The sequence below is a fragment of the Melopsittacus undulatus genome, chromosome 19, assembly GCF_012275295.1.
Source record: "Melopsittacus undulatus isolate bMelUnd1 chromosome 19, bMelUnd1.mat.Z, whole genome shotgun sequence".
Classification (NCBI taxonomy): domain Eukaryota; kingdom Metazoa; phylum Chordata; class Aves; order Psittaciformes; family Psittaculidae; genus Melopsittacus; species Melopsittacus undulatus.
Genome location: NC_047545.1, coordinates 4,462,690 through 4,485,172, shown reverse-complemented (window position 1 = coordinate 4,485,172; position 22,483 = coordinate 4,462,690). Strand labels below are relative to the sequence as shown.

At 46.8% G+C, this 22,483-nt stretch overlaps 1 protein-coding gene across 2 annotated transcripts in view; it reads right to left on the bottom strand.

Annotated features, from left to right (window-relative positions):
* The window catches only part of RFX2 (regulatory factor X2), a 44,482-nt gene that overhangs the window by 4,459 nt on the left and 17,540 nt on the right, over positions 1–22,483 (bottom strand). Inside the window, exons 2-11 of one of the 2 annotated variants that reach the window (XM_034070957.1) lie at positions 17,808–17,920; positions 15,462–15,551; positions 14,766–14,845; positions 13,873–14,140; positions 9,936–10,010; positions 6,438–6,619; positions 3,693–3,812; positions 2,742–2,857; positions 1,964–2,082; positions 1,525–1,637 (exon numbers count right to left, since the gene is read on the bottom strand). In XM_034070957.1, the coding sequence (XP_033926848.1) occupies positions 1,525–1,637; positions 1,964–2,082; positions 2,742–2,857; positions 3,693–3,812; positions 6,438–6,619; positions 9,936–10,010; positions 13,873–14,140; positions 14,766–14,845; positions 15,462–15,551; positions 17,808–17,912 (1,268 nt within the window). In that variant the 5' untranslated portion in view covers positions 17,913–17,920. Of the gene's footprint in view, positions 1–1,524; positions 1,638–1,963; positions 2,083–2,741; positions 2,858–3,692; positions 3,813–6,437; positions 6,620–9,935; positions 10,011–13,872; positions 14,141–14,765; positions 14,846–15,461; positions 15,552–17,807; positions 17,921–22,483 lie in introns of those variants that run through there. The other variant, XM_005141230.2, reaches the window with a different exon arrangement.

Sequence of the window (22,483 nt, the reverse complement as noted above, 5' to 3'; positions counted from 1 at the left end):
CTTGTCTGACTCTATAAGCACCTCTCTGTCCATGGGCTCTGAGCACAGTTTTCCCTCAAACCCACATCTCCTGGTGCTTGCACTGCAGTCCCTGATGAAGAGCTCCTCTCCAGCATCCTTGTAGCTCCCCTGCAAACACTGGAAGCTGCTCTGAGGTCTCCATGCAGCTTCTCTTCTCCACTTCTAAAACCTTTACAGCTCTCCTCTTCCCTGTGCTCTAAACCTCCTCAGCTGTAGCAGTGGCAACAAATGGTGTTTGAGCAGCTCAGTCAGTACTGACAGCTACTACAAATGGTTTCAGTGTTTAACACCTTCAAATGCTGAATGTTTTCAGAGGGGAAAATAACTGGTGCTTGATGGGAACAGAGTGTATTGTCTCTTGCTGAATGAGGTCAACCAAGTTGCATTATTTTTACTTTATAAATGTATGGAAACTTTTTTTTGCATGATTAATGCATAAGATACTTGGTTAAACAGCAAGCAAAGAAAACCAAAGCCTTAATGCACTGCCAGCGCATCAAAGCAGAGCTGCTCAGATGTTATGTTGGGAACTGGGGATTTGGAAGGGACTTTCCCCATGTGTTACATTAAAAGCATTAAAGCCAAGCCTTGGACATACTATAAAGGCACTTGAAGCCTTTGCCTGAGCAGTTTTAAATGAACTCCACAAGCTAGAAGAGCCCCATGGAGGAACTGGCCATCAAGTACCTGAACTTTCTGTTAAGTGGAACCATGATCTGCCTTTTATTGTGCTTTCAATTTGATAATAATTTGGGTTTATATTTGTATATCTGTGAAGCAGGGGGAGGGAGTGATTTACCTATAGCAGTGGTATAGAGAGCACCCTTAGCAAGACACGCTGGTTTAGACAGAGCCCTGCAGAAATGCTGCCTCCAGCATTTAGTGAGCCTGTTTGTACCTAGCACAGCTCTCTGGGTGCTGCACTGTGCCTTGGATACAGCCTGAAGTAAAGGAGATTTGGAAACCATCAAACACAGCTACAGGGATTCTTTGCAGGAATAGATCCACTGGGCAACATCTACTGAGGACAATTGCACAGATTATTATGGGGTATTTGCTGATTACTCGAACTATAAGGCACATCGAGATCTGGATAGGCAGTCAACGAAGCGAATCAGTCTCAATGGCACTAAAACCTCAGAGCCTTAGATGTCATTCCGGATGGATACCTAATGGCACAGAATCCTAACTCTTAATGGCTCTTAATGACCATTTACATTCTCATCCATCTCTGCATTTTGAATGAGCACTTGTTACAGGAGGTTTAAGGCACAGAGATGTACATGATCAGAGCAGACGCTTTCTTCAGGGGTCTGAACTTCGTGTGCTTGCTACAACAGACACTCCTGACAGCCTCTGCAATGATTCTGCTGGGAAGCAAATACTTTTGAGTCCTACCAAGCACCCCAAACGCCTCAGGAAGCTGAAGATACCACAGGCATTTTTAAATGGATGAATACCACCCCAAGAAATAGAGCGCTCTGAATGAATGGAAGTGTGTACCTGGCCGGCAGAGCAGCAGAGCCATCACTAGATGGTGTTTTAGGACTCCAGAAGGATTGCCACAGTTTCTCAATGTAATGAAACTGAAGATTCATGACAACATCCAAAGTCACCTAACAACAACAAAGAACAGAAGCCATTAGCCGCTCTGCCAGCATCTTGACACATGGTGTGAGCATAAATGGCATGTGCTGCCATTTAGATTAAATACTTTACAAGGAAAAGAAGAGGAAATGCATGGGTTTGGCAATCAACACAGCATAAAACTTGTCACAGAATGAGAAAAGAACAGAAAGCACAATATTTAAGTTGTATTACCTAGCAAATCAAGCGTTCCCTATCATATTCTGGCTTTTCCTAAGAGCAGGATATGAGATGAGCACATGAATTATTTCCTACATTGATTAATAAATCCATTTAAAACATTCCAAATCATCACCTCGCAGTGTTGCCTGTAAAGAAGCTGCAGAGTTTTCACATCATTCATGGTCACCCCTTCTTGTAAGAGGATGCTGCCTAGATCAGGGGCTGGGAACTCAGGAAAGACATGGGTTACATCTAGGGAAAAGAAAAGATTGGGAAAGATGGTGAGAGTTAGGAGCACTCAGTTACTCAGTTACACTCAGCACTCAGATGAGCACAAGGTGCTGCTTTTGTGCATGATAATCTTTCATGTTTTAGTTGGGAGGAAATAGGAGAAATAAGACTGATGATTCAGTATTGTCGAGGTTTAAACCAAGTCCCCCAACTCCCTGACAAGTATTCTCCCTGATTCATGTTGGTATAGGGGGCAAAAAGAGAACAAGCACAACCTCTTCATTCAGTGTAGAAAGGCAAATGTTTTCCTTCTCTTTGTAATAAAAGGAAGAAGAATACATTGTCCTCTCTACCACGCTTCTCATTAGGTTTTCTCTCAAGCCTGCAAAATGCCTCTTTGGTATTTTGAGGGTACAATGGAACATAGAAGATGGATCAGGAGCAATTGTATTTCAGAGCTGGCTGGGATTTGCTATGTCCTGGAGTGATGGAGACACATAGATCCAGGACCAGTAAAGCCAGAGAGTGCATCTCACAAGGAGAAGGCCCACATGGATCATCTGCCCTCAGGTTATTGCAGCCTTTGGAATGAAGACATAAAGTCTCAGGCAGGCTCTTCAGGACCTCCACTCCTCCCATCCAACCTGGGGAAAACCAGACAGGTTAAGAAGTCTCCTCACCTATGAATTGCTGGTGATGTTGACTTTGAGCAGCAACCGATTGCTCTGGCGTAGTGTGTGAGTTACTGTTGGAGCCACTCTCTGACATTCCATCCATCTTCTGAGCTGGTCTGTACCTGTACGTAGAGCATGGTTTGGGATTTACACAGGCAGGAGCAAACACACACGTTATTTGCAACACCGGCGTGAAGACTTCTGCCTTCATCATGTAATACATGAGCTTACATTCAAGCAGAGGAGGGGAAATGAGAACCTCCAAAGGTGGAATTAAAGGGGCTAAGAAGTTAGCCCAAGGTGATACCAAAAGGAGAAGCAATCACAAAACTAACCATAGCACTATTTAACTTGCACTTTGGCACCAAAAAAACCCCAACAACCAATCAAAACCCCAAATCTACCCAAACACAACAGAAGCCTCCAAGTCCCTTACACTCATTTGGGACAAATAACTCCAAAGCTGAGGTCCTAGAACAGTTTGGTCACAGGGACACCAGGAAAAGGGGGCACATACAGTGGCATTCTCTGTAGCAGGGGACTACTACAAACAGAATAGGGAGATAATAGTATCATGGAATGGTTTGGGTGAGAAGGGACCTTTAAAGGCCACCTAGTTCAGCCCCCCTGCAATGGGCAGGGCCATCTTCCCCTACATCAGGTTGCTCACAGCCGCATCCAAGCTGGCCTTGAATGTTTGCAGGGATGGAGCATCTCCCAGAATCACTGTTGGACCCTTCCATTTCTCAGTGCAGCCAGAGATTTGCAGTCCCTCTTCCACAGCTCAGCTCTGGCACCTCAGCAACACTTGGGTTTGACCTGTCCCATCAGGCTCTCTCTGCTCCCAAGGGAAGTCAAGTCCCAGGATATGGTCTGCTGCATCCTTTGGGAAAGGACCCTTGCTCTTGGCAGCGTTGGGGGAGCAGCTTGTGAGCTCCAAGCTGCTGCAGCACCTACCTTTGCTTCTGGTGGATGGGCTGCTGCCTCATTGCCATGTATTGTGTATCCTCCTGCAAACGGTTCAGCGGAGACTCCGGCTTTAGGCGGATCCCATAATAATGATATTTGGAGTTTCCCCTGAAAGTGTTGAAATTGCTCAGTGTAAGCAACTTAATGGAAGGGACATCCCAGCCCTGCTATTTACTCCTAGGCTTGCTTTGACAATACACCCTGCTTCTTACAGCACGCTTTGCTCCGCTGCCAAGCACTATGAGAATTCCTGAACTGAGGAACTAACGAATGCCATCATCCCCTATAAAACCTAAAACCCCGAGTCACAAAGTTCAGTGACATCCACATGCAAAACCCAGCCAGGTTTCTTGCAAGTAACCCGTGGTAACCAGAGAAGAGCCACGTGTTACAATACAAAGTGTTATTTAACAGAATGACAGGAAGACCTCAGGGGATGCTGCTATTTGATTAGGATTTAAGGATTTGCTTTGTTTTTCCATCAAAACAAACTTCCATCTTTATCAAGGCTTGGAGAAAATGAGCCTGACTGAACAGCCAACTACGATAAGGAAAACGTCTTTCTGTTGCCAGCCCTTTGACAGCAACAGCAAGAGGCTTTGATGTGGCTTTGTTCTTGGAGTTGCTCATTTTGGGAGGTTTTGTGAAAACTAAAAGCTCTTTGCAAGGGAAGGAGGCTGTAATTCTGCTCCCTGGGCTGGCCAGTGAAGCTGCTGCGTGCATCTCAGGAGAGCATCTTTCCATCACATCAGACAGATGTGTCAGCTCCAGCTTTTCCATCCAACTGGAATTCTGCACTCCCCAAGCATCTGCTTTTGGGAGGGAGAAGGACAATTATGCAGCCATGGATACGTGATGACAGTGTGTCCAGCTTGGCTTAGCCAGTCTGCCCCTAATAACAGTTGAGCTGAGAAGGAGCAGCAAGGAAGGTCTCCAGAGCCTCTATGGGGATGGGGGATGCTTCAGATTCATTTGCTGCATCACCATGACATGGTCTGGAAGCACCTTAAATCCAGTGATGCTTCCCATTGGAAAGTTAGATAGGAAATTTAAGAGAGGAATATTTGTCAAGGAATTAACCCTTTCTTCCTTGCTGACTCGTCTGGTCTTTGGCACTGTACCAAAGAGGGGTTGCACACACTGAGGGCTCAGGTATGAAGGACACCATGGCCACGTCTTAAGTGATTTTAAGTGCCTGCAAATTAAATGATTGCTGCATTTATCATTTCAATTAATGAATAAGCAAATCACAGTGGGCAGCTATTTCCATATTTACTGGTATCCATGCCAGCTGCACACTTGCAGTTTTAAGCTGGGTTTTGCTTGTTATTTTCCTTTAATCCTTGATGAGATTAAAGATTTTCTCTCCTCTACAGAAATGATTTCAGATCTCTTGCACTTGAACCAATCTAAAGAAATCCAAACTCTTCTTATGACTGTTGCCTCCACATTCCAGCTGTGGAATGCCCTGGACACATCTGGTTTTGTTCTTCTTTAGAAGCCCAAACATCTAAGCTCGAGTTTGGTTATAAAACCTTGCACAATCAGAGCAATCTGTATTTCTCTAGTGTAGGAGCTACTTGTATAAATTCAAAGCTGGGATAAATGCACACAGCTCTGCAAGCCATGCAGGTTCTTTGGATGCTCCCTTGTAGGACACATGTAATTCAGAGCAAGTATAGTTTCTTATATTATGCTTTTGTTGTAACATCCTATGGGTCTTTGATGCTTTAAAAGAAAAACCTCTGTCACAAGTTCAGCTTTGGGTATTCAAGAAATAATCCATTTCCATCTGTACAGTTTGTCTGCATCCAGAGATGGACCCAAAGGGAGAAACCATTGTACAGCACCAGGATTTGGGGCTCTGCAGCTGACTGTCATGGGTTAAACCCAGCCAGCAACTCAGCACCATGCAGCCTCTCAATCACCTTCCCCCTTCTCTTCCCCAGGTGGGATGGGGAGGAGAATGGAGAGAATGTAAACCCCATGGGTTGGGATAAGAAGGGTTTAATAACTAAAGCAAAATATACTGTTACTACTACTACTAACGATAAGGAAAATGATGGGGGAGAGAATATAAAACTAAAAGGGGAAAGGAAAAATAATAAACATAAGTGATGCTCAATACAATAACCCCTTGGCTAGTTCAGGTGTCCTGTCTCTGCTTCCTCCCAGTTTCCCATGCCCCCCCCCACTGGCAGAGCATGAGACTGAAAAGTCCTTGATCAGGGTTAAGTGCTACTGAGCACCAGCTAAGCCATGCCTGGGTTATCAGCATTGTTCTCAGGCTAAAGCCAAACCACAGCACTTCAGCAGCCACTAGGAAGAAAATTAACCCTATTCCAGCTGAGTTACTTCGTCTTGTAGAGACAGTAATGGAATGAGAAGGCAGCCGAGGTTCAAATAACATATTCTTTCAACTCCTTAGGATAGGGACTTAGACCAAATTCCACTGTGTGGCTGGGCAAGGCACTGTCACCGGCGCCCTGGAATGTGTCTGCCATTCACTGTATTGCCAAGCCTCTCACACTGCTAATTCCTAATGAGAAAGCAGCTTTGCCTCACAGGAAATCACTTCCATGCCTCACAATAGCAACTTCTTTCCCTACAGGATCATGGTTGGTTTTTCCTGTGGACCTGTGCCTGCTCAATGATGCTCAGCAGCTCCTCAATATGCATGAGAGGTGTTGTGGGAGGGTTGAGGTTTGTATTTCAGTGTAGATCTGTACCAACCTGGTTCCCAGGCGACGAGTCCTCAGCCCCATGAACACTGAGCGGATGAGCTTCCCAAAGGAAGCAGCATTCACTGGATCCAGTTTGTGCTCCTGGCAGTGCCTCAGGTAATGGTTGTAGAGGGAGCTCCTGGGAAGGCTGACACCTTCCGCTGTCTCGTAGTTGTCCAACAACCACTGGAGCTTTATGTGTGGGAAACATAAAGAAAGAACACATGAAAGTCTAAAGAGAGCTGGAACTGGCCTCGTCAAACAGTGGCAATGCCCATCTGCCCTTGCAAGAGAGCTTCATGCTGGGTGCTTCATCTCTCTGAGTTCATTTGTGTAACTTATATTGCCAGTTGCATTTTGCATCACCCAAACAGGCTTTGCAAGAGCATCACAACCCACTCCACCTGCCAGCAAAGTGTCCACCTTGGCTTCAGATGGATTCCTGTAGAGCCAAAATCAAGCTGTAAACCCTCTTGTTTTTCAGCAATAACGATGTTAAGATACTGCCTCAGAGGAATAAAGGAACCAAATATGCTGCAAAGGCTTTATCAGTGTGAAGACTGGCATGCATCTGCAAGTGTTCCCTTACCAATAGCATCAACAGTTACCAAAGCAAGCTCCAAAACCTGAGCTCCAAAATCCAGTTTTCAGGATTTACTGTCTGAACTTCTCCTGACATTGCTGCTGATGAAAGAGTGCAGTGAATCTGAATGCAGACCTCCAGCCCTCACCAGACACATCCCCATCACATTCACCAGACACATTTCCCCATCAGTGGCAAAACCGACTTGGGTTGTGGATGCCAAAACATCAGTCACAGGTAAAACCCTCCCATTTCAATTTGATCCTGGCCATTTTTAGTCTAATCCCAGATATTTCTAGAATATTCTCTTCATCTTTCAGCTTTCATTTGCCTTATAGTCCTTTGAACATTACAGAGTTTCACTATATGAACTCCCACAATTGAATTAGAAATCTCTTATGAAACACACAGAAAAGCTTAAAAAAGAAATCTGTCAGAATATAAATAATTCACAAAAAAACATTATTTTTGCTCTTCCTGCAAGCACTTAAAATGAGAACATTAAAGATTCTTTGCCATTTGTATCCCTTCTTCTTGACGTTTGCACAGTTGTGACAATGACAAAGTTATTCTACGCTTTCATTGCTGTGCATACTATGAGCAGGTTCCAATCCAATCACTGGTTGGAGCTGGATGAGTTTTCCTAGTTAGAACTAGATGATCTTAAGGTCCTTTCCAACCCTAACTATTCTATGGTTCTTCTTTTCCACTTAAATACTATTTGGGGGTAAGCTCTTGTCCTCAGCACTACTTAAGAACCTTTCAGAAGTCCAGTAGTTTGATGGGGGTTTATTTTGGTGTTTTGGGGTTTTTTCTTTTAGAGGAAGTGAGGAAAAACCACCTTTTCCCTTTCCTCCTCTGAGTGCTATGCTGTCATTTTTCTCACATTTCTTTACATCATCTCCAAGCTCATAATTGGCAAAGAAATAATCCTTTGACCCAGTGACTCCAGAGCCCACTTGTGAGCAGAGCCCTTTCAGCACCAGTAATAGATCGACACGATTTCATTAGAGCAATCATGTGTCACTGGGGTATTAACATTAGCTTAAGCTTCCAAATTTGGTATTTCAAGTGCACTTCAATAACCTTCTCGGAGGGTTTTTGAGGCTAAATTAAGCCATCAAGCATGGCTCCATTTCACAATCACTTTGGTTAAACAGCATTATGTCAAAAGAACATTCTTCTTGACTAAGATACCTTTCGTTTTCTTACTGTGCTTGAAACAAAGATTCCTGGCATGAACCATCTGCTGACAGCAACAAAATGAACCAGGATCTCACCAATGTCCACATGTGCAAACTGTGACATTTCAAATGAGGGACAGAACACTCCAAGGATTCTGGAGAAGGACTTTTCATCAGGGTCTAGTGTGATGCATCCCTGCCTATGGCAGGGGTTGGAACTGGATGATCTTAAGGTCCTTTCCAACCCGGACCATTCTATGATGCTATGGTTCTATAAACATCGAACGATAAACTCTGCAACCTGAAGACTCAGAGCAATTCAGTCACAACTAACAGTGCAGTTAGCATCATCTCACAACTTCCTCAGCTAGTAGCTTTTGTTAGCTCATATTTTGCTTTCAGCTTTGGCAAATTGGGTTCTTATGTGTGATCCTGACAATATCTTGTGTTGGCCACACAAGTGTTTGGGATAGGTAGTGATCTGCCTGGGTTTTGTCTTGGTTTCTTAACATAAAGAGGTGGAAATTGAACCACCCCAGAGAGCAGAAACCCTTGAGGCAAAGCACATGCAAGGGAACATGTGAAAAGAGCTGCAGGCTCATTGGGCCATTCCACACACTGTGGCTGGGAGTTGGATGCTCAGGAAGCAGTTTATTTGCTTTGGAATTTGCCTTGTGCCAAACTATGAACCATGACCTGAGAAGAGATATATTAGGTTCTTTAATTCTATCCTGCAAGACAAAGGTGGGGAAGATCTGATATAAAGGCTGGATCAGGCCCCAGCACCATCCTGTACAGCCTGTGGTCAGATTAAATCTCTTTTCTATCTTCACTTTCTTTCCTCTATCCTTTTCCTGCTCCTTTTCAAACCTCCTTCAACAGCACACCATGACCCACTGCGTCCTGCTCTGCATTGGGATGTTCCTTTTATTTCCTTGGGGTGAAAAGGGCAGGGATTTTGCAGGCCCTAAGAATGACAACAGCTACACCCCCAAATGCAAAGCAAAGAGAAATCTGTTAGGATAAAGAAGCATCACTTTTGTCCGCTGTGATTCCTCAGTGCAGAACATGCTTGTGCCTAACCAAAACACAATGAAGTCAAGGCAAGCCCAATGACTTCAACAGGGCTTGGATTAGAGCCTTCAAATCTCACACAAGCATGTGCTCACTGGTAAGCTACTACTGCATGGGAGCCATAAACCACGATGCAGAGAACCAGCAGAATAGGGGGAACGTCACACAAAGCACAGAAATTGTGGGCGTAGTGAGAAGAGAGAGGTCTAGCAAATGGATTTAGCAGAGCATTGTAACAGTAATGGTCTTTCTGAGGCACAGTAAGAGGCAATAAAGGCATTCACAGGAGTAGGCTTTTGGTAGGAGCTATCTAAGGGATATCTGTGCTGATCCCTGCTGAGTTATTGCTGTAGAATTACAAGTGATTTTCCAGCCATCTTTCAATTCCAGTGAAAAGAAAGAACTTCCTCAAATGTGCTTATTTAATTGCCAGCAATTTCCATCGCCAGGCAGATGGAATCAACAAACACAGGGCAGAGGCAGTTACCAGAATCCAGAGCATCTCACCAACAAACATGAACATCACAGCACTTGGGGCAGGCTCTTGGTTCTTGCAGCTGCATCACAGGCTGCTTTGAGTGGCTCGTGCTGTTGAATATACCAAAGGGCTACAAATAATGCTCCTACCAAAGCAGGGGAAAGGTTGTAAATTCTGATTGTAACTTACATGGCTGTTGAGCAAACTGCTTTTGTGTGATGTAATTCCTTCATTTTTTTGTAGGTTTTCAATCGCCATTTCAAGCTACAGAAAATGTGCACAGGGAAAAAAAACACAGGGAAAAAAAGAAAAAGAAAGGAAATCAGATAGTTAGCAACAGCCAGATTATTGGTTTTTATTAATACTTGAATGATTAATGCTTTATACCAACAGGCTTGTGAAAAAGAGGCAAACAGACGAGGCACAGTCTTTATGGGATGAAGCTGCAGAGACATTCCTGTATGGCATGCAAGCAGCATCACAGCAAGGACCCCTGTGAGGGTGAAGGAACAGACCACGGGGGGTGACCTTCCACTATTGCCCACTTTAAAAAGAGCAGCAGTTTTCCTTCCCCTTCATGCCTAGACCAAAACCTCACCAGACAGATACTGCTGCAGCAGGGCAATGGGGATGTGCTATGGAGAAGGTGAGCTTTAGCCAGCCCTTCCAAGGAGAGCTGGAAGTAATGACTTCTGTTATTACTTCTTAATAGTCTGACAAAAACCAATGGCAACTAACTAAGGTAGGGGCACAAGGAGTGTTGACACATGGAATGGGATGTATTAAAGCTCTTTTTGCTGCTGAAGAGAACTGCAAAGGGACTCTGGAGGAAGAAGACAGATTTCACCTTCCAATGAAGACCGGCTGCTGCATCTGGATGCTACTTGTGCTCATGTCCATCACCTCAGAGCTTCACCAAGCAGAGCCATGGTGGGGCACTGTGGCTCCTGAAGAGCCCCTGAGTCTCCTTGTTCCCTTTGCCTGGCTTCTGTTCTATGCTCAGCCCAGCCTTGGCTGCTGCCTCGGGCCCAAAGCCTGTCCTGGACCCTTCTTGTCTTCTCCTTTCTGCTGATGGCACTCTGTTCCCAATCTCTGTCAATCTCTAGCCAATGAGGCTGAGGTCCCAGAGCTCCAGTGCTGCTGAGCACAAGTGTTTTTGCAGGTAAGGAAGGAAAGAAAAAACCCCAAACCGATAGAAACAAACCCCACAGAAGGCACTGCCTGCTCCTGCCAGGAAATGTGCTCAAACCCATGTTAGCTGTGACTTGTTAGTGCAGGCAGGACAAGGCAACCCATCAGCCAGTGCAGCTTGCAGTCAGCAGCTGTCTCTAGCATCTGTCCTCATTTAACATGCAGTCTTCTGTAGGCACAAAGCATCTCCTTCACGCAGTAGCCAGGTCCTGCACCCCCTTTGCACTAACTCCTAGCACAGTGAAGATAAAGGTTGAGCTAAAACCAGCCATTTACAACCCCAAGCTCTGTCAGAAAGCTGGGAGAACAGAACAAACCACATCTAACTTCTGAATAACACCCAAGCATTCAAACAAAACTCCATTGGACACCCAAAGACACAGTCTGTGCCATACCCATCTCTGAACCTGATCCTCTGCTCAAGCACTGCCAGCACAGCTTCCTTGGTTTCCATCCATTGTAGCACTTCTCAAGTAGTTATCATTGAGTTTAAACAAAGGTCAGTCTAAGACTGACTCTGTTTCAGTGGGTTGCCCATCACACCCTGGTGTACCATGAGGAACCAAGGCCTGATTGCTGATGCAGCCTTCAGGAAATGAATCAGCATTAGAGGGAAACACCATTTCCTTCCTCTGTTCACAGCGTGGTGCCAGTTGAGCAACATCTCTTATGCAAGCACAGCGATGCTGCCTGTCCTCTTGGCACTGCAGGAAGTGTCCCATATAAATGGACACTTTGCATCTGCAAGAAGCAATATTACAGGGGAACAACTAAAAGCTCTTAAACAGCCCTGCACGAAGGTGAAGAGCTTCAAGGACCCACTTATGGGAGGTTTGGAAGATGGCAAAGCCTAATTTAAATCAAGACTAACAGTGCTCTGTTGGCAAAGCCTGAATGGGACTGTTCCATGTGCTGCTGGTTGAGCCCGTTGGATGGAGCAGGACATCATTATTCCAGCAGATACGGAAGCCCTCTCGCTTCCCCATTCCTTACAGTTGCCTCTCACATAGCTAAGCCCTCACATTGCTGCCCACTTTGACATCCATCCCCTTTGCACTACACCCCAGGCCACATGCAAACACTACATGCTACAGCTACAGGAGCCAAGCACAACTGCTTTCTCTCCACAAAGCTCTTAATCCTGCCCAAAGTACACGTTTCCAGGACTTCAGCCTCTCCATCCTCTTTACCACCAGCCTTTCCTACCCTCTGTTTAAGCAAGACATTGCAATGAAAACTACTGCTCCTGCCCATTGATTTGGTCAAAGCAGTTATCATGGCTCTCCTCTCTTCCCCTCTGACTCAGGTCTGTGCTGGAGCCTTCCACAGACACATCCCCACTTGGCACTATTTGCACTGTTTCACCACCTCGAGCCCCTCCACAAGACCCAAAGCCATTCCGTGTTACAATTCCTTCAGAGAGCCCATTCCCACCTGCAGCAGAGTGGATTTATTTCAGAGGCATGTCCCAAAAGGTCACTTCCTGAATGCTTTTGTTTTGCTGAACAGCTTTACCTGGTGTGAGAGCTCCAAACTACAGCTGTTGATGGGGCAGTTCTACTGATTCATTCCACTTGGGCTCTTTCCATTGTGCCCATCCCCATGGGAATGAGAAATGCATCCAAAAGACAAACCCCCAAAGCCACAAGCCCCAAAGCCACAAGTGGTGTTGTGCAGCTCTGCAAGATGCAGCCCCACGTGGGTGACAAGATCAGCAGCTACTTCCTCCCAACCCCCTGGAGCAGTAAATCCAGTGCTAGTTTTAACCTCTGACCAGTTAAAAGACACACAGACACAATCACCACACAAGAAATGACCCCCAGCTAACCCAGAGCTGGCATTTCCCTTCCACCCAAAGCTAAGGACTCTACCCCTACTGCTCCCTAAGGCAGAGCACAGGCACTCCAGCATCAAAGACAACCTTTGAAGCACAAAGATTTGAGCCCCATGAAGTCTCTATGAAAACTCAGTAGGAGGAGGAAGCACAACCACATCTTTCAGGAGTGCTCGGTAGCAACCAGCTCCTGCTTTTCTCCCTGGGTGGTGCTGTTCATGTTTGAAAAGCTGAATTACATCTCCATTTGTGCTTCTGTTTGCATTCACGTGTAGCAACACACAGAACTCAGGACTGGAAGGTGAGCAGTGGTCCAGGAATGAGCTCCAGCCCTTCCTGGCAGATCCCAGGTAAAAGCCCTGGTAGGTTCTAGCTGCAGAAAGGCTGGGTTGGGTTACTAATTGCATCCCCCTGAGTCCCACGCAGCTGTACAGCTGTGCTTCCAGCATCCTGGCACCTCCACTGACACCATTAAAGCAAAGGAGAGCTTTAAAACATTTCTGTTTGATCAGGTTTATCCCTAAAATGCATTTTCTGCAACGTGGCATGGGCAGAATACACAATGGTGTAGGAGATACATATAAAGATTTTTTGATCACTGTGCGTTTGGTGTGATCAGCTTGACACCCCTTTCAGGCTAGTTATCTACTGTGTTAATAATGGATTATTCAGGTCTTTTCTTCATTAAAAGCATCTATTTCTTGATTTTGGGTAAGCCAAGCCCCATGTTTGGATGTTATTCGGAAATGTTAATGTAGACAATTGCTTAGAATTGGAAAGCCAAAACGTTTTGCTTGGAGGGAGAAAGGGGGAAGCACAGAACCCCCAGGAACTTATCCTTACCTCCGTGCTGCATCATTTCAGTGATCCACTGAGAGTTTGCCAAGCCTCTGCCCACCACCAAGAGAGACATTGCAAACTCCCCTTGCAAAAGGTCTGTAGTACACCAGTGTCTATTCTCCCGCCTGCATTTGCATGGCATGTTATACAGACATATACACAGTGCTAACTACCAAGTGGAACTTTTATTCTCTGAAGGCTTTTCACTCCCCTTGGACTAATTCCTGGCCCCTGAGCTGCAATATCTGCAGGGCTACATACCGTTGCTGGAGAGGAGCGTGAAGTATGTGACAGAGAATGTCTAGTGTTTTCCATCCCCCCATGAATGAGATAGGCTCCCGAGCTGGAGAGGATCTGACTTCCCCCAATGTCCATGGTGATGCCCACCATGTTGTGAGAGGGAATGGCTGTAGGAGAGGAGGATGCCGCTGTAGTCACCTGAGCTCCACCTCCCTGCGGTTCGAAGTAGGATGCTGCGCTGCTGGGGGCGTAAATCTGAGCTTCCGTGTTGTAGGAGTAGGCAGCTCGTCTGTCAAAGGAACAACAGGGTCAGGAGGTGCAGAGGAGCTCCTCCATCTGACCTCATGGACAACAGCTCCTGAAATCAGGAACACCTTTGGGAAAAGGATGGATCTGCTCCACTGAACTTGAAACCTGTGCTGGAGGAGTCAGTGCTGGCAATGGTGATCAGTCCTCTGGCTGCCCTGGAGCAAAGGCCCATGGCAACAGTGAGAGCAGAGCCCAGGGGTAGCTCTGCAGCCATTGTAGGTAACTCCAGTGAGGAAGGCTGAGAGCATCCCCAAGGACAGTAGGAGGAAGAGGAAACCTTACAAACCCCCCTTCTTTCCATAGTAGTTCTGCTCTGGTTCCTAGAGCCACCCCACATCACCACACAATGGGCTGGGCAAAGGCAAATACCTGACATTTCAATGTGGCAGGATTCCCTGGAATTCTATGAGAATACCTCTTCCAAGGCCAGAGTCTGGCTGAAACTACCCCTATGCATGTAACATGGCACGAGAAGCAACTGTTCCTCCTCTTCCTCCTTTTACTGTGCCAGCAGTGCCGGGGTGGAAAGAGCCTGAGAGGACCAAAGGGCTCAACCCAGCTTTGAGGGGAACAGGGCTCTGCTACTGCCAACAAGGGACTCTTACATGGTTCCATTGGTATAAACAACTTCTCCTCCTTCCACATACTGGACCTGGGATGGATAGACATGCTGCACGGCTTGCACCTGAAACAAGCATCAGAAACTTGAGTTAGGGATTGCCTGGGAAGAGCAGAAGGAATTGCACATCACATCCTTAAACAACTTCCAACCTTGAAACTTAACTTTACCTTGACATTTAGGTTTTCTTTTTAAAAGAGAAGGAAAACCAAACCAAACAATCCCCCCCCAGGAATCCCAAAGGAAATATTTATTTTTAAAGGTCAAATTAAAGTGAATAAATAAGTCCTTGCTCCATGAGCAGTGGAAACAATAGAGCAGGGTTTCCTCTGCACACACGTCTCAGGGCTGGCTCTCTGCTGACTAATAAGGGTGAGATCATGCTGCAGCCTTCCCTTCAGAGAAGAGGTTGCAATGTCCATGTGGGAGGGACACAGTTGTCCTCAGTCAAATTGGGCTTTTCTTCAGACATATTGAAGACAACCAGGATGCTAAAGGTTCTTTCTAAACTTTAAGTATCTTGAGAGGTTCTTTTGTCATCAGTCTAAGAAAGGAAGGGAGATGGTGAAAGCTGCTCTCGTAGTGATGTCCAGGGCTCTCTCATCAAGAGCATGGATCTTCCTAAGCAGCTATCTGGCAATGTTTAGATGTGGGTGGTGTCTCACCCCAGAGGTATTATTACCTGTTGTGCAGCCTGCTGAACTCTGGGAACAGAGATTTGTTGCATCTGCGCTCCTTTGGGAGCAGAGCCTGTGGCTTGGACCAAAACCCTCTGAAAGAAGATACAGCAACAGACACTCTCAGTGTGTAACACAGGTGAGTTAGGTATTCTCTTTCACACTCTTGCCTCCTACTTCAGTAGCACTAGTCCCTCTTAGCATCCCTACAGTTCCCATCCTTCCAATGCAATCTGCACCAGACATCCCCCTGAACCCCACACCCCAAAAGCTGGATCCACATTGTCTGCCATGGATCATCTTGTTTCCCCAGGAAGAAATAACAACAGCTCAATATAAGGTTCAGTCACAGCTAAACAAGAACCACTCCTCACACATTCACATTCTCCTCCTATTGCAAAGTTTCTTCTCTTAGGGCTGCTATTCTAGTATATATCTAGTATATATCAACTGTATCTAGTTGGAACTGGATGATCTTAAGGTCCTTTCCAACCGTAACTATTCTATGATTCTATTCCAAACCACCTTCTGCCTCCTGCAATAAGAAATCCCATTCTCCAAGCACAGCCCTTCCAGTTTCTACCAGCACCAAAGCTCCCATGAAGCATCTCCATCTTCAGTGCCACCATGGGCACAAAACTGCTTTGCCTTCCCTTGCGGTGGTCACTGTCCTCTACCTCTGCCCTGTCATTTCCATCATCCTCCTGCTCTTTGTGCTGTTTGAGGCTGGACACACACCTCACAGAGTGCTCAGCACCTTGCAGATCCAACAAAACAAGCATGGGGATGTGGGGGATGGAAATGATTCAGCGAGGCCCAAAGCCAAGCATCAGTATGGTCTTTTAAACCAGTGAGGACCTTCCCCAAGGAAACAGTCATCTTCTGTGGGCTCAGGCTTTAAAAATGCCCAGCAGATTGGGCCAACAGAACGAAAAGCGGCCAAAGAATCCCACATAAATCCTAAAGAGACCTTGACCATTAGTGGCTACCTTATACACACATGCTTCTGATCTTTAGCCCTCTGGCTGGAATTACTCATCCCCAACCTGTAAGATGAGGCCGTCCTGCTCGTACAGCCTTTGCTCGCACTGAAAGGTAGCCCAGTGATCAACACCACCAAAGGCTTCAGCCTCACACCAGTCACGCTGCCAGCAGTTCATCCCTAGTGTTTTCCTTGTCCTGCTGGTGAGAAGGGAATGCTCTGCATGCTTCTCCTCTTCAGCAATCCTCCATGATCCTCTGGCCTTCCTTAATTCATGGAGTTCCACTCCATACTCTATGCACCGGCACAGGCTGGATGGGTAATTCCATAATCCAAAGCCAGTGGGGTTTCTAAACTTCTTTAACAAGTTGTCACAGTCAAATCCACACCAATGACTGACGATGCCTAAAACACTTGGCACTATTGCTCAGGGGTATCCGCATCATTCCAACAGGAACAAGAAACGCTGCCCAGAGCAATCCAAGATGGGAAGTTGGAGAGGTGACAGTGAGCTGAGCAGTGAGGTGAATGTCCAGGTCTGCTGGGGAGATGCTCCTACCAGTTCCTAACTTCTAATCGTTCCTTTTCAGCAGCATCCAATGGCAGCTCCTTCTGCTCACTTGGGAGCTGGGAAGGGTGTAGCTAAGTTACACCCAGCCATCCTCTTATCCCTCCAGCTTCCTGCGACAACAACTTCTTGTAATAGTTCCCCAAAAGGCACAAAAAGGAACCAGTTTTACTTAACCCTTCTCATTTCCAGCTAGGCAGTTTCATTTATCAGCTGAAGCTCTCATTTCTCTCCCATCAGGAGACCTCCCAAGTGCATCATATTAATGTACCAGAATCACGGACACCTCCCCTGTGGAAAATGGCAGAATCCACCTACCAAAGGAATAGACCAGCATGTTGCTTCTCCCCCTCTCCCTGCCTTAGCACTTCCCTCACCTCTTCTCTGTTGAGTTCAGTACCTCATTGGCAGAGATGCCTTTAAGGACTGTTTCGTTTTCTCCTACATTTATTGACACACCAAATAACAACAGGATCTGACACCAAAGCAAACACCAGGCTGCATGAAGTGGCTTCCTTGGGTAGCCAAGTTAAGGTCTAAATCCCATGGTTTATAGCTTGCAGGTCCGCATGGCTAACGCAGCAAATACCTGTGGCCTTTATCAAAGTCCAGCAACAGCTTCTCTCCACTACTTCAAGTTGCTGATTAACAAACCTAAAATCCCAGACTGCTACAGGCATGGACACCTTCCACTACACCAGCTTGTTCCAAGCACCATCCAACCTGACCTCTCCCTGTATAAACCCCCTGGATTAAAGTACATCTTCCAGCAAACCCATGGAAACCCTGTGCATCCATTACCTGCTGAGATGATGGCACCAGCTGCACCACCGGAGCTTGGGCTGATGCTGAGGTGTGAAGTGCCACAGAAGCTGCTGAGTCTGATCCACCCTCTGAACTCTGCATGCTCACTGCTGGGGAGAGCGGAGGGGAGGTCAGGCAGGGAAAGCACAGCTACATCCCAGCAACCCGAACGGCACAAAATCCCACTGGAAGATCCAAGGGAAGTGCTAGGAAGGAAGGTGCTACCTTCCTACACAGAGGCCTCTTTTTTAGGCTTGGAGCTAATTTTAATAGGGGATTATATTAAGAAAAAAGAAAGTTGCACAATTGTTCCACAGAAAGGAGAGGGAAGGAACAGAAAATGCATTTCTAAATATAACCAAAAAGTAGCGCTGGAAAATTAGTGTGTCACAGTGAGGACAGCTCCAGATCGGGAAGAGTAAAAGCACACTTCTAAAGTCAGTTTTATTCCTTATCATCTTTAACTCCTGCAAAGGAAAAACCCTGAATAAATATGTGCCTGGAGCTTAGCTAATGCTGTCAGAAAAGTAGGGTGGCCAGTTTGGGTTAGAATAACCAATAATGGAACATGAAGAGCATCTTTCTAACAGTGAACATGAGAGCCAGAGATCCAGAGGATGGATAAAGCATCAGCTTTCCAGGAGAGGGAATGTGGCATCCGAAGTCTTGCTCTTCCCTCTTCTTGGGTGCTATGTGTGTGGTATAAGGAACACCCCTGTGGTTCCTTTATGGACATCGGCTGCTGGAGCTTGGCCGTCTGCTTGAGCAGCTCTTTGGCAGTTCTGCCACATCCCTAAAGCCAATGCCCATGAAAGGCCTCGCTTCTCTGCTTCCATCTCATTTATCACCTCCCACAGGGAAGAAAGTTTTACAGTGTTTCTGATCATCCTCTCCTAACAGAGATGCAGATGAATCAGAGAAGATGCTGCGAGGGCTGGAGCAGCTCTGCTCTGGAGCCAGGCTGAGAGAGCTGGGCTGGGGCAGCCTGGACAAGAGAAGGCTCCTGAAGGGGAGACCTGAGAGCAGCTCCAGTGCCTAAAGGGGCTGCAGGAAACCTGGAGAGGGGCTTGGGACAAGGGATGTAGGGACAGGCCAAGGGGAATGGCTTGAACCTGCCCGAGGGGAGACTGAGCTGAGCTCTTAGGCAGAAGCTGTTCCCTGTGAGGGTGCTGAGGCGCTGGCACATGGTGCCCAGAGAAGCTGTGGCTGCCCCATCCCTGGCAGTGCTCAAGGCCAGGTTGGACACAGGGGCTTGGAGCAGCTGCTCCAGGGGAAGGGGTCCCTGCCTGTGGCAGGGGATTGAAATTGGATGAGCTTCAAGCTCCCTTCCAACCCAAACCATTCCATGATTCCTTACTTGGCTCTGAAGTGAGCCCTCCTGTTTCCCAAATATCTAAGATTTGCTGCCTTCCTCTTAGATCTGGTCTAAGAGAGAGAGGTTCGTCCCAGCCATGCTTGCTTCCTCTGCTGCCTGGGGAAGGATGCTGTAGCTCTCTCACAGCAGGAGTGACCAACAGAAGCTATTAGAAGGTGTCTTGTGGTGTTTGGCAGCGGGTGAAAGCCTGGCAGCTTGGCAGCCCCTGCACTGGGGAGCTGGCAGGAACTGAGAAGCTCATTAGTAGTCAACAGAGCTGCTGGTGGGTCACAGAGAGGATCAGCATCCCCATCCAGGGCTCCTTGCTGGGCTAGGAAGAGCAAAGAGACAAGTCAGTTGTTATGGCAGGAAAAAGAGCAGAAGGGACCTGACCATTAGGAATGAAATTGCTGTGAAAAGCACCTTGCTCAAGACATCAGTGATTCAGGTACAGATAAGTCTAAAACTCCGGTTGCTCAATGGGGCTGGTGATGTCAGGGGCAGCATCAGGAGCTCAATGGGGCTGGTGATGTCAGGGGCAGCATCAGGAGCTCAATGGGGCTGGTGATGTCAGGGGCAGCATCAGGAGCTCAATGGGGCTGGTGATGCCAGGGGCAGCATCAGGACTGTGGAAGGCATTGCAGAAATCTGGATTCCAGGTTGCATCATCCCTGAATGAACCAGGCAGATAACAAAGCTCCTGTTTACTCACAGCTGTCTGGGTATCCAAGCAAACAGGAAAGAAAAGACAGAAAACAACTACGAATTCCTGGGTGCTGTTTCTGGTTCTGCCACCGATTTGCTCCATGACCTTGAACAGATGCTTCCCCTTCCCCAGGCTTCAAGTTTCCCACTCCTAAAACAGCCACAGTACTCCCCCAGGTAAGGGATTTGTGGAGCACTGGCCTCCAAGTCTGAATGCATTTGAGAAAGACAAGCAGTACTATCACTAGCCTTGAGGGCTGATAAGAACCCCACTTCTCACCATTCCATTCATAAGCCACATTGCCTTCATGTAAATGGCCTTGCCTTTGTTAATCTCTCCTGCCTGAACCAGCTGCCAGACACTGGGAAAGCAGAGATAAGAGGAGCAAAACATTTTCCATGCTCAATGGGGAGGGAAAGAGGGGGACAGCAGGAGAGCATCCCACAGCTTCCAAGTGCTGAGAAGGGAAAGCAGCAGCATCCTCTGCACCGGTTCCCAAGGACCCCAGAAGGGCTCAGGAAAGGAAGGAGCTGGAAGGGTGCTGGGGCTGTGCTGCCAGGGGATGAGGAGGAACTGCGGTTTCATATAAACTATGAGCTCCTGAGCACTCAAAACCATTCCAAAGCTAAATGCCAACACCCCAAGCATCCAGTACCTGCTGCTGAGCAGAGCCAGAGCAGGAGCCTGCCCCAGGGATGTATTTGGGCTGCTTTCCTTTGGTCCATGCTCTGTGGGACATGGGAGGACCAGCAGCATCCCAGGCAGCCCTGAGCCTTCCAATAAAAGAGGGTTTAAGTGCTTGACTTCCTCAGGCCCAGGATTGCTCCTGCTGGAATTGCAGCCCACTTCCTTGGTGGTTTTATACTGGAAGATGTCACCAATGGAAGTGAATATAATCCTCCCCTGCCTCACTTTTCTATTTGAGGAGCGGCCTTACAGAAAGCAGGGGTGGGACTGGCACAGTCTTGGCTCTCATGGGGTATTTAGGTCTCACATTTATATCTCTTTCTTTTCTGAAGGCAGAAATGTAAAATGCATGAGCTAGCCTACGCCAGCATCCAGACTGATCATACATCCATAGCAGTGCTGCTTTCGAAGCACCAACACTGTTACTGTTCCAGTGAATCACTTGCTTAGTTGAAGACAAGTAACATAAAGAATTGTATTTAATTTGCTTTTCAAAGGTCAACCTTGTCCAAAGCCCCTCTCCATGTTTCTTGTAGCCCCTTTAGGGCTACAAAACCTCAGGCTGCTCTGAGGTCTCCCTGGAGCCTTCTCTTCAGACACTGGGAGGCTGCTATGTAATACTGGAACATAAGTGAGGGAAAGGAAAACATCTTTGATGAGTTTCTTGTTCAAGAACTATCAATGATTCTACTATATTATTTTTCTATAAAAAGGTGGAAAAAGTGTCTTTTTCCAGGTGAACTTGCTCTAATTACACTTGCTTTTTATTTCGGATGGTTTTGTTCCAACAGGAAGCACATGCCAAGTGCATTAGCTCTCCTGCTAAAAGGAGGTATCCTGAACTTTTCATCATCACCTGCACACATTGTCAGCCACATCCCATAGAACGAATCCAAGCTAAATCTGCCACGGGGACAGACAGAAGCTTCATTCCATGCAGACACAGGACTACAAAGGGTGGATGCACCAGGAAACCTCAAGAACTGGATGTTATTGCTAATGGCAGTTTATAGGAAGCTTTACCCTGAATCAACGCAGGAGGTAACCTTTGGACATCTTTAATATTAGCAGGAGCTAATGCCATGTAGGAGACCCAGCACCGGGTGCTCAGCTGTGCACAGTTTGGGCTCCATGGATTCTTCCTGTCAAATGGCTCCTGGGCTGAGCAGGGGGTGAAATAACCAGGGAATCACATATGGTCCCGTTTCCATCTGCAAGCTCAGGATACAGCCATCCTGTTATAGAAACCTCCTGATAGCTGGGATTTTACTGCAAATGCTGGGGATGGTGAACACTGCTGGGATCAAAACCTAAACCCAGGGGTTTGCTTGCTTTCTTTTTGCTTGGTTTTGTGTGTTTTTTACTTCAAAAGAAGGGGTTTTTACATGTGAAAAAGGTTCTTTGGTTTCTGGCACTTTTATTCAGGTTTAGTTGGCCTGGAGCTTGCATAAATAGGAAATCCAGAACTGGAGTAAGGGAATTCAGAAGGAATAAAAGTGCTATTTGAGCATCACGTTTGTATATGGGCTTTAAAAGAGGAATGAGGGGTTCTCACTCCTGAGAATCCTCAGTGCTCTCCAGAGTGGCTGAAAGTAAGAGAAGGAATGCCAGGAATAGCTAAGACAGGACAAATCTCAGCTCATCAAAACCTTGAGCTCCATCCAAACCCCTCATTGCACACCAAGGACAGCCCAGAATGCCTGCAGCAGCACCGAGGATGGTGCTGGGCATCCCCAGCAGCAGACACAAGCGCTCCTGTATCATCTGCATGCATCACAGCCCCTCCTAAACCAGCACCCCCTTCCTGCAGAGGATAGGAGAGAGGTTTGGGCCAGCTCTGGGCAGGGTGAGGTGCCCTTATGGCCATTGCAGCTGAAAGCAAGCCCTGTCAGATGAGCAGGGGCTGGCACTTGAAGGGTGATCATC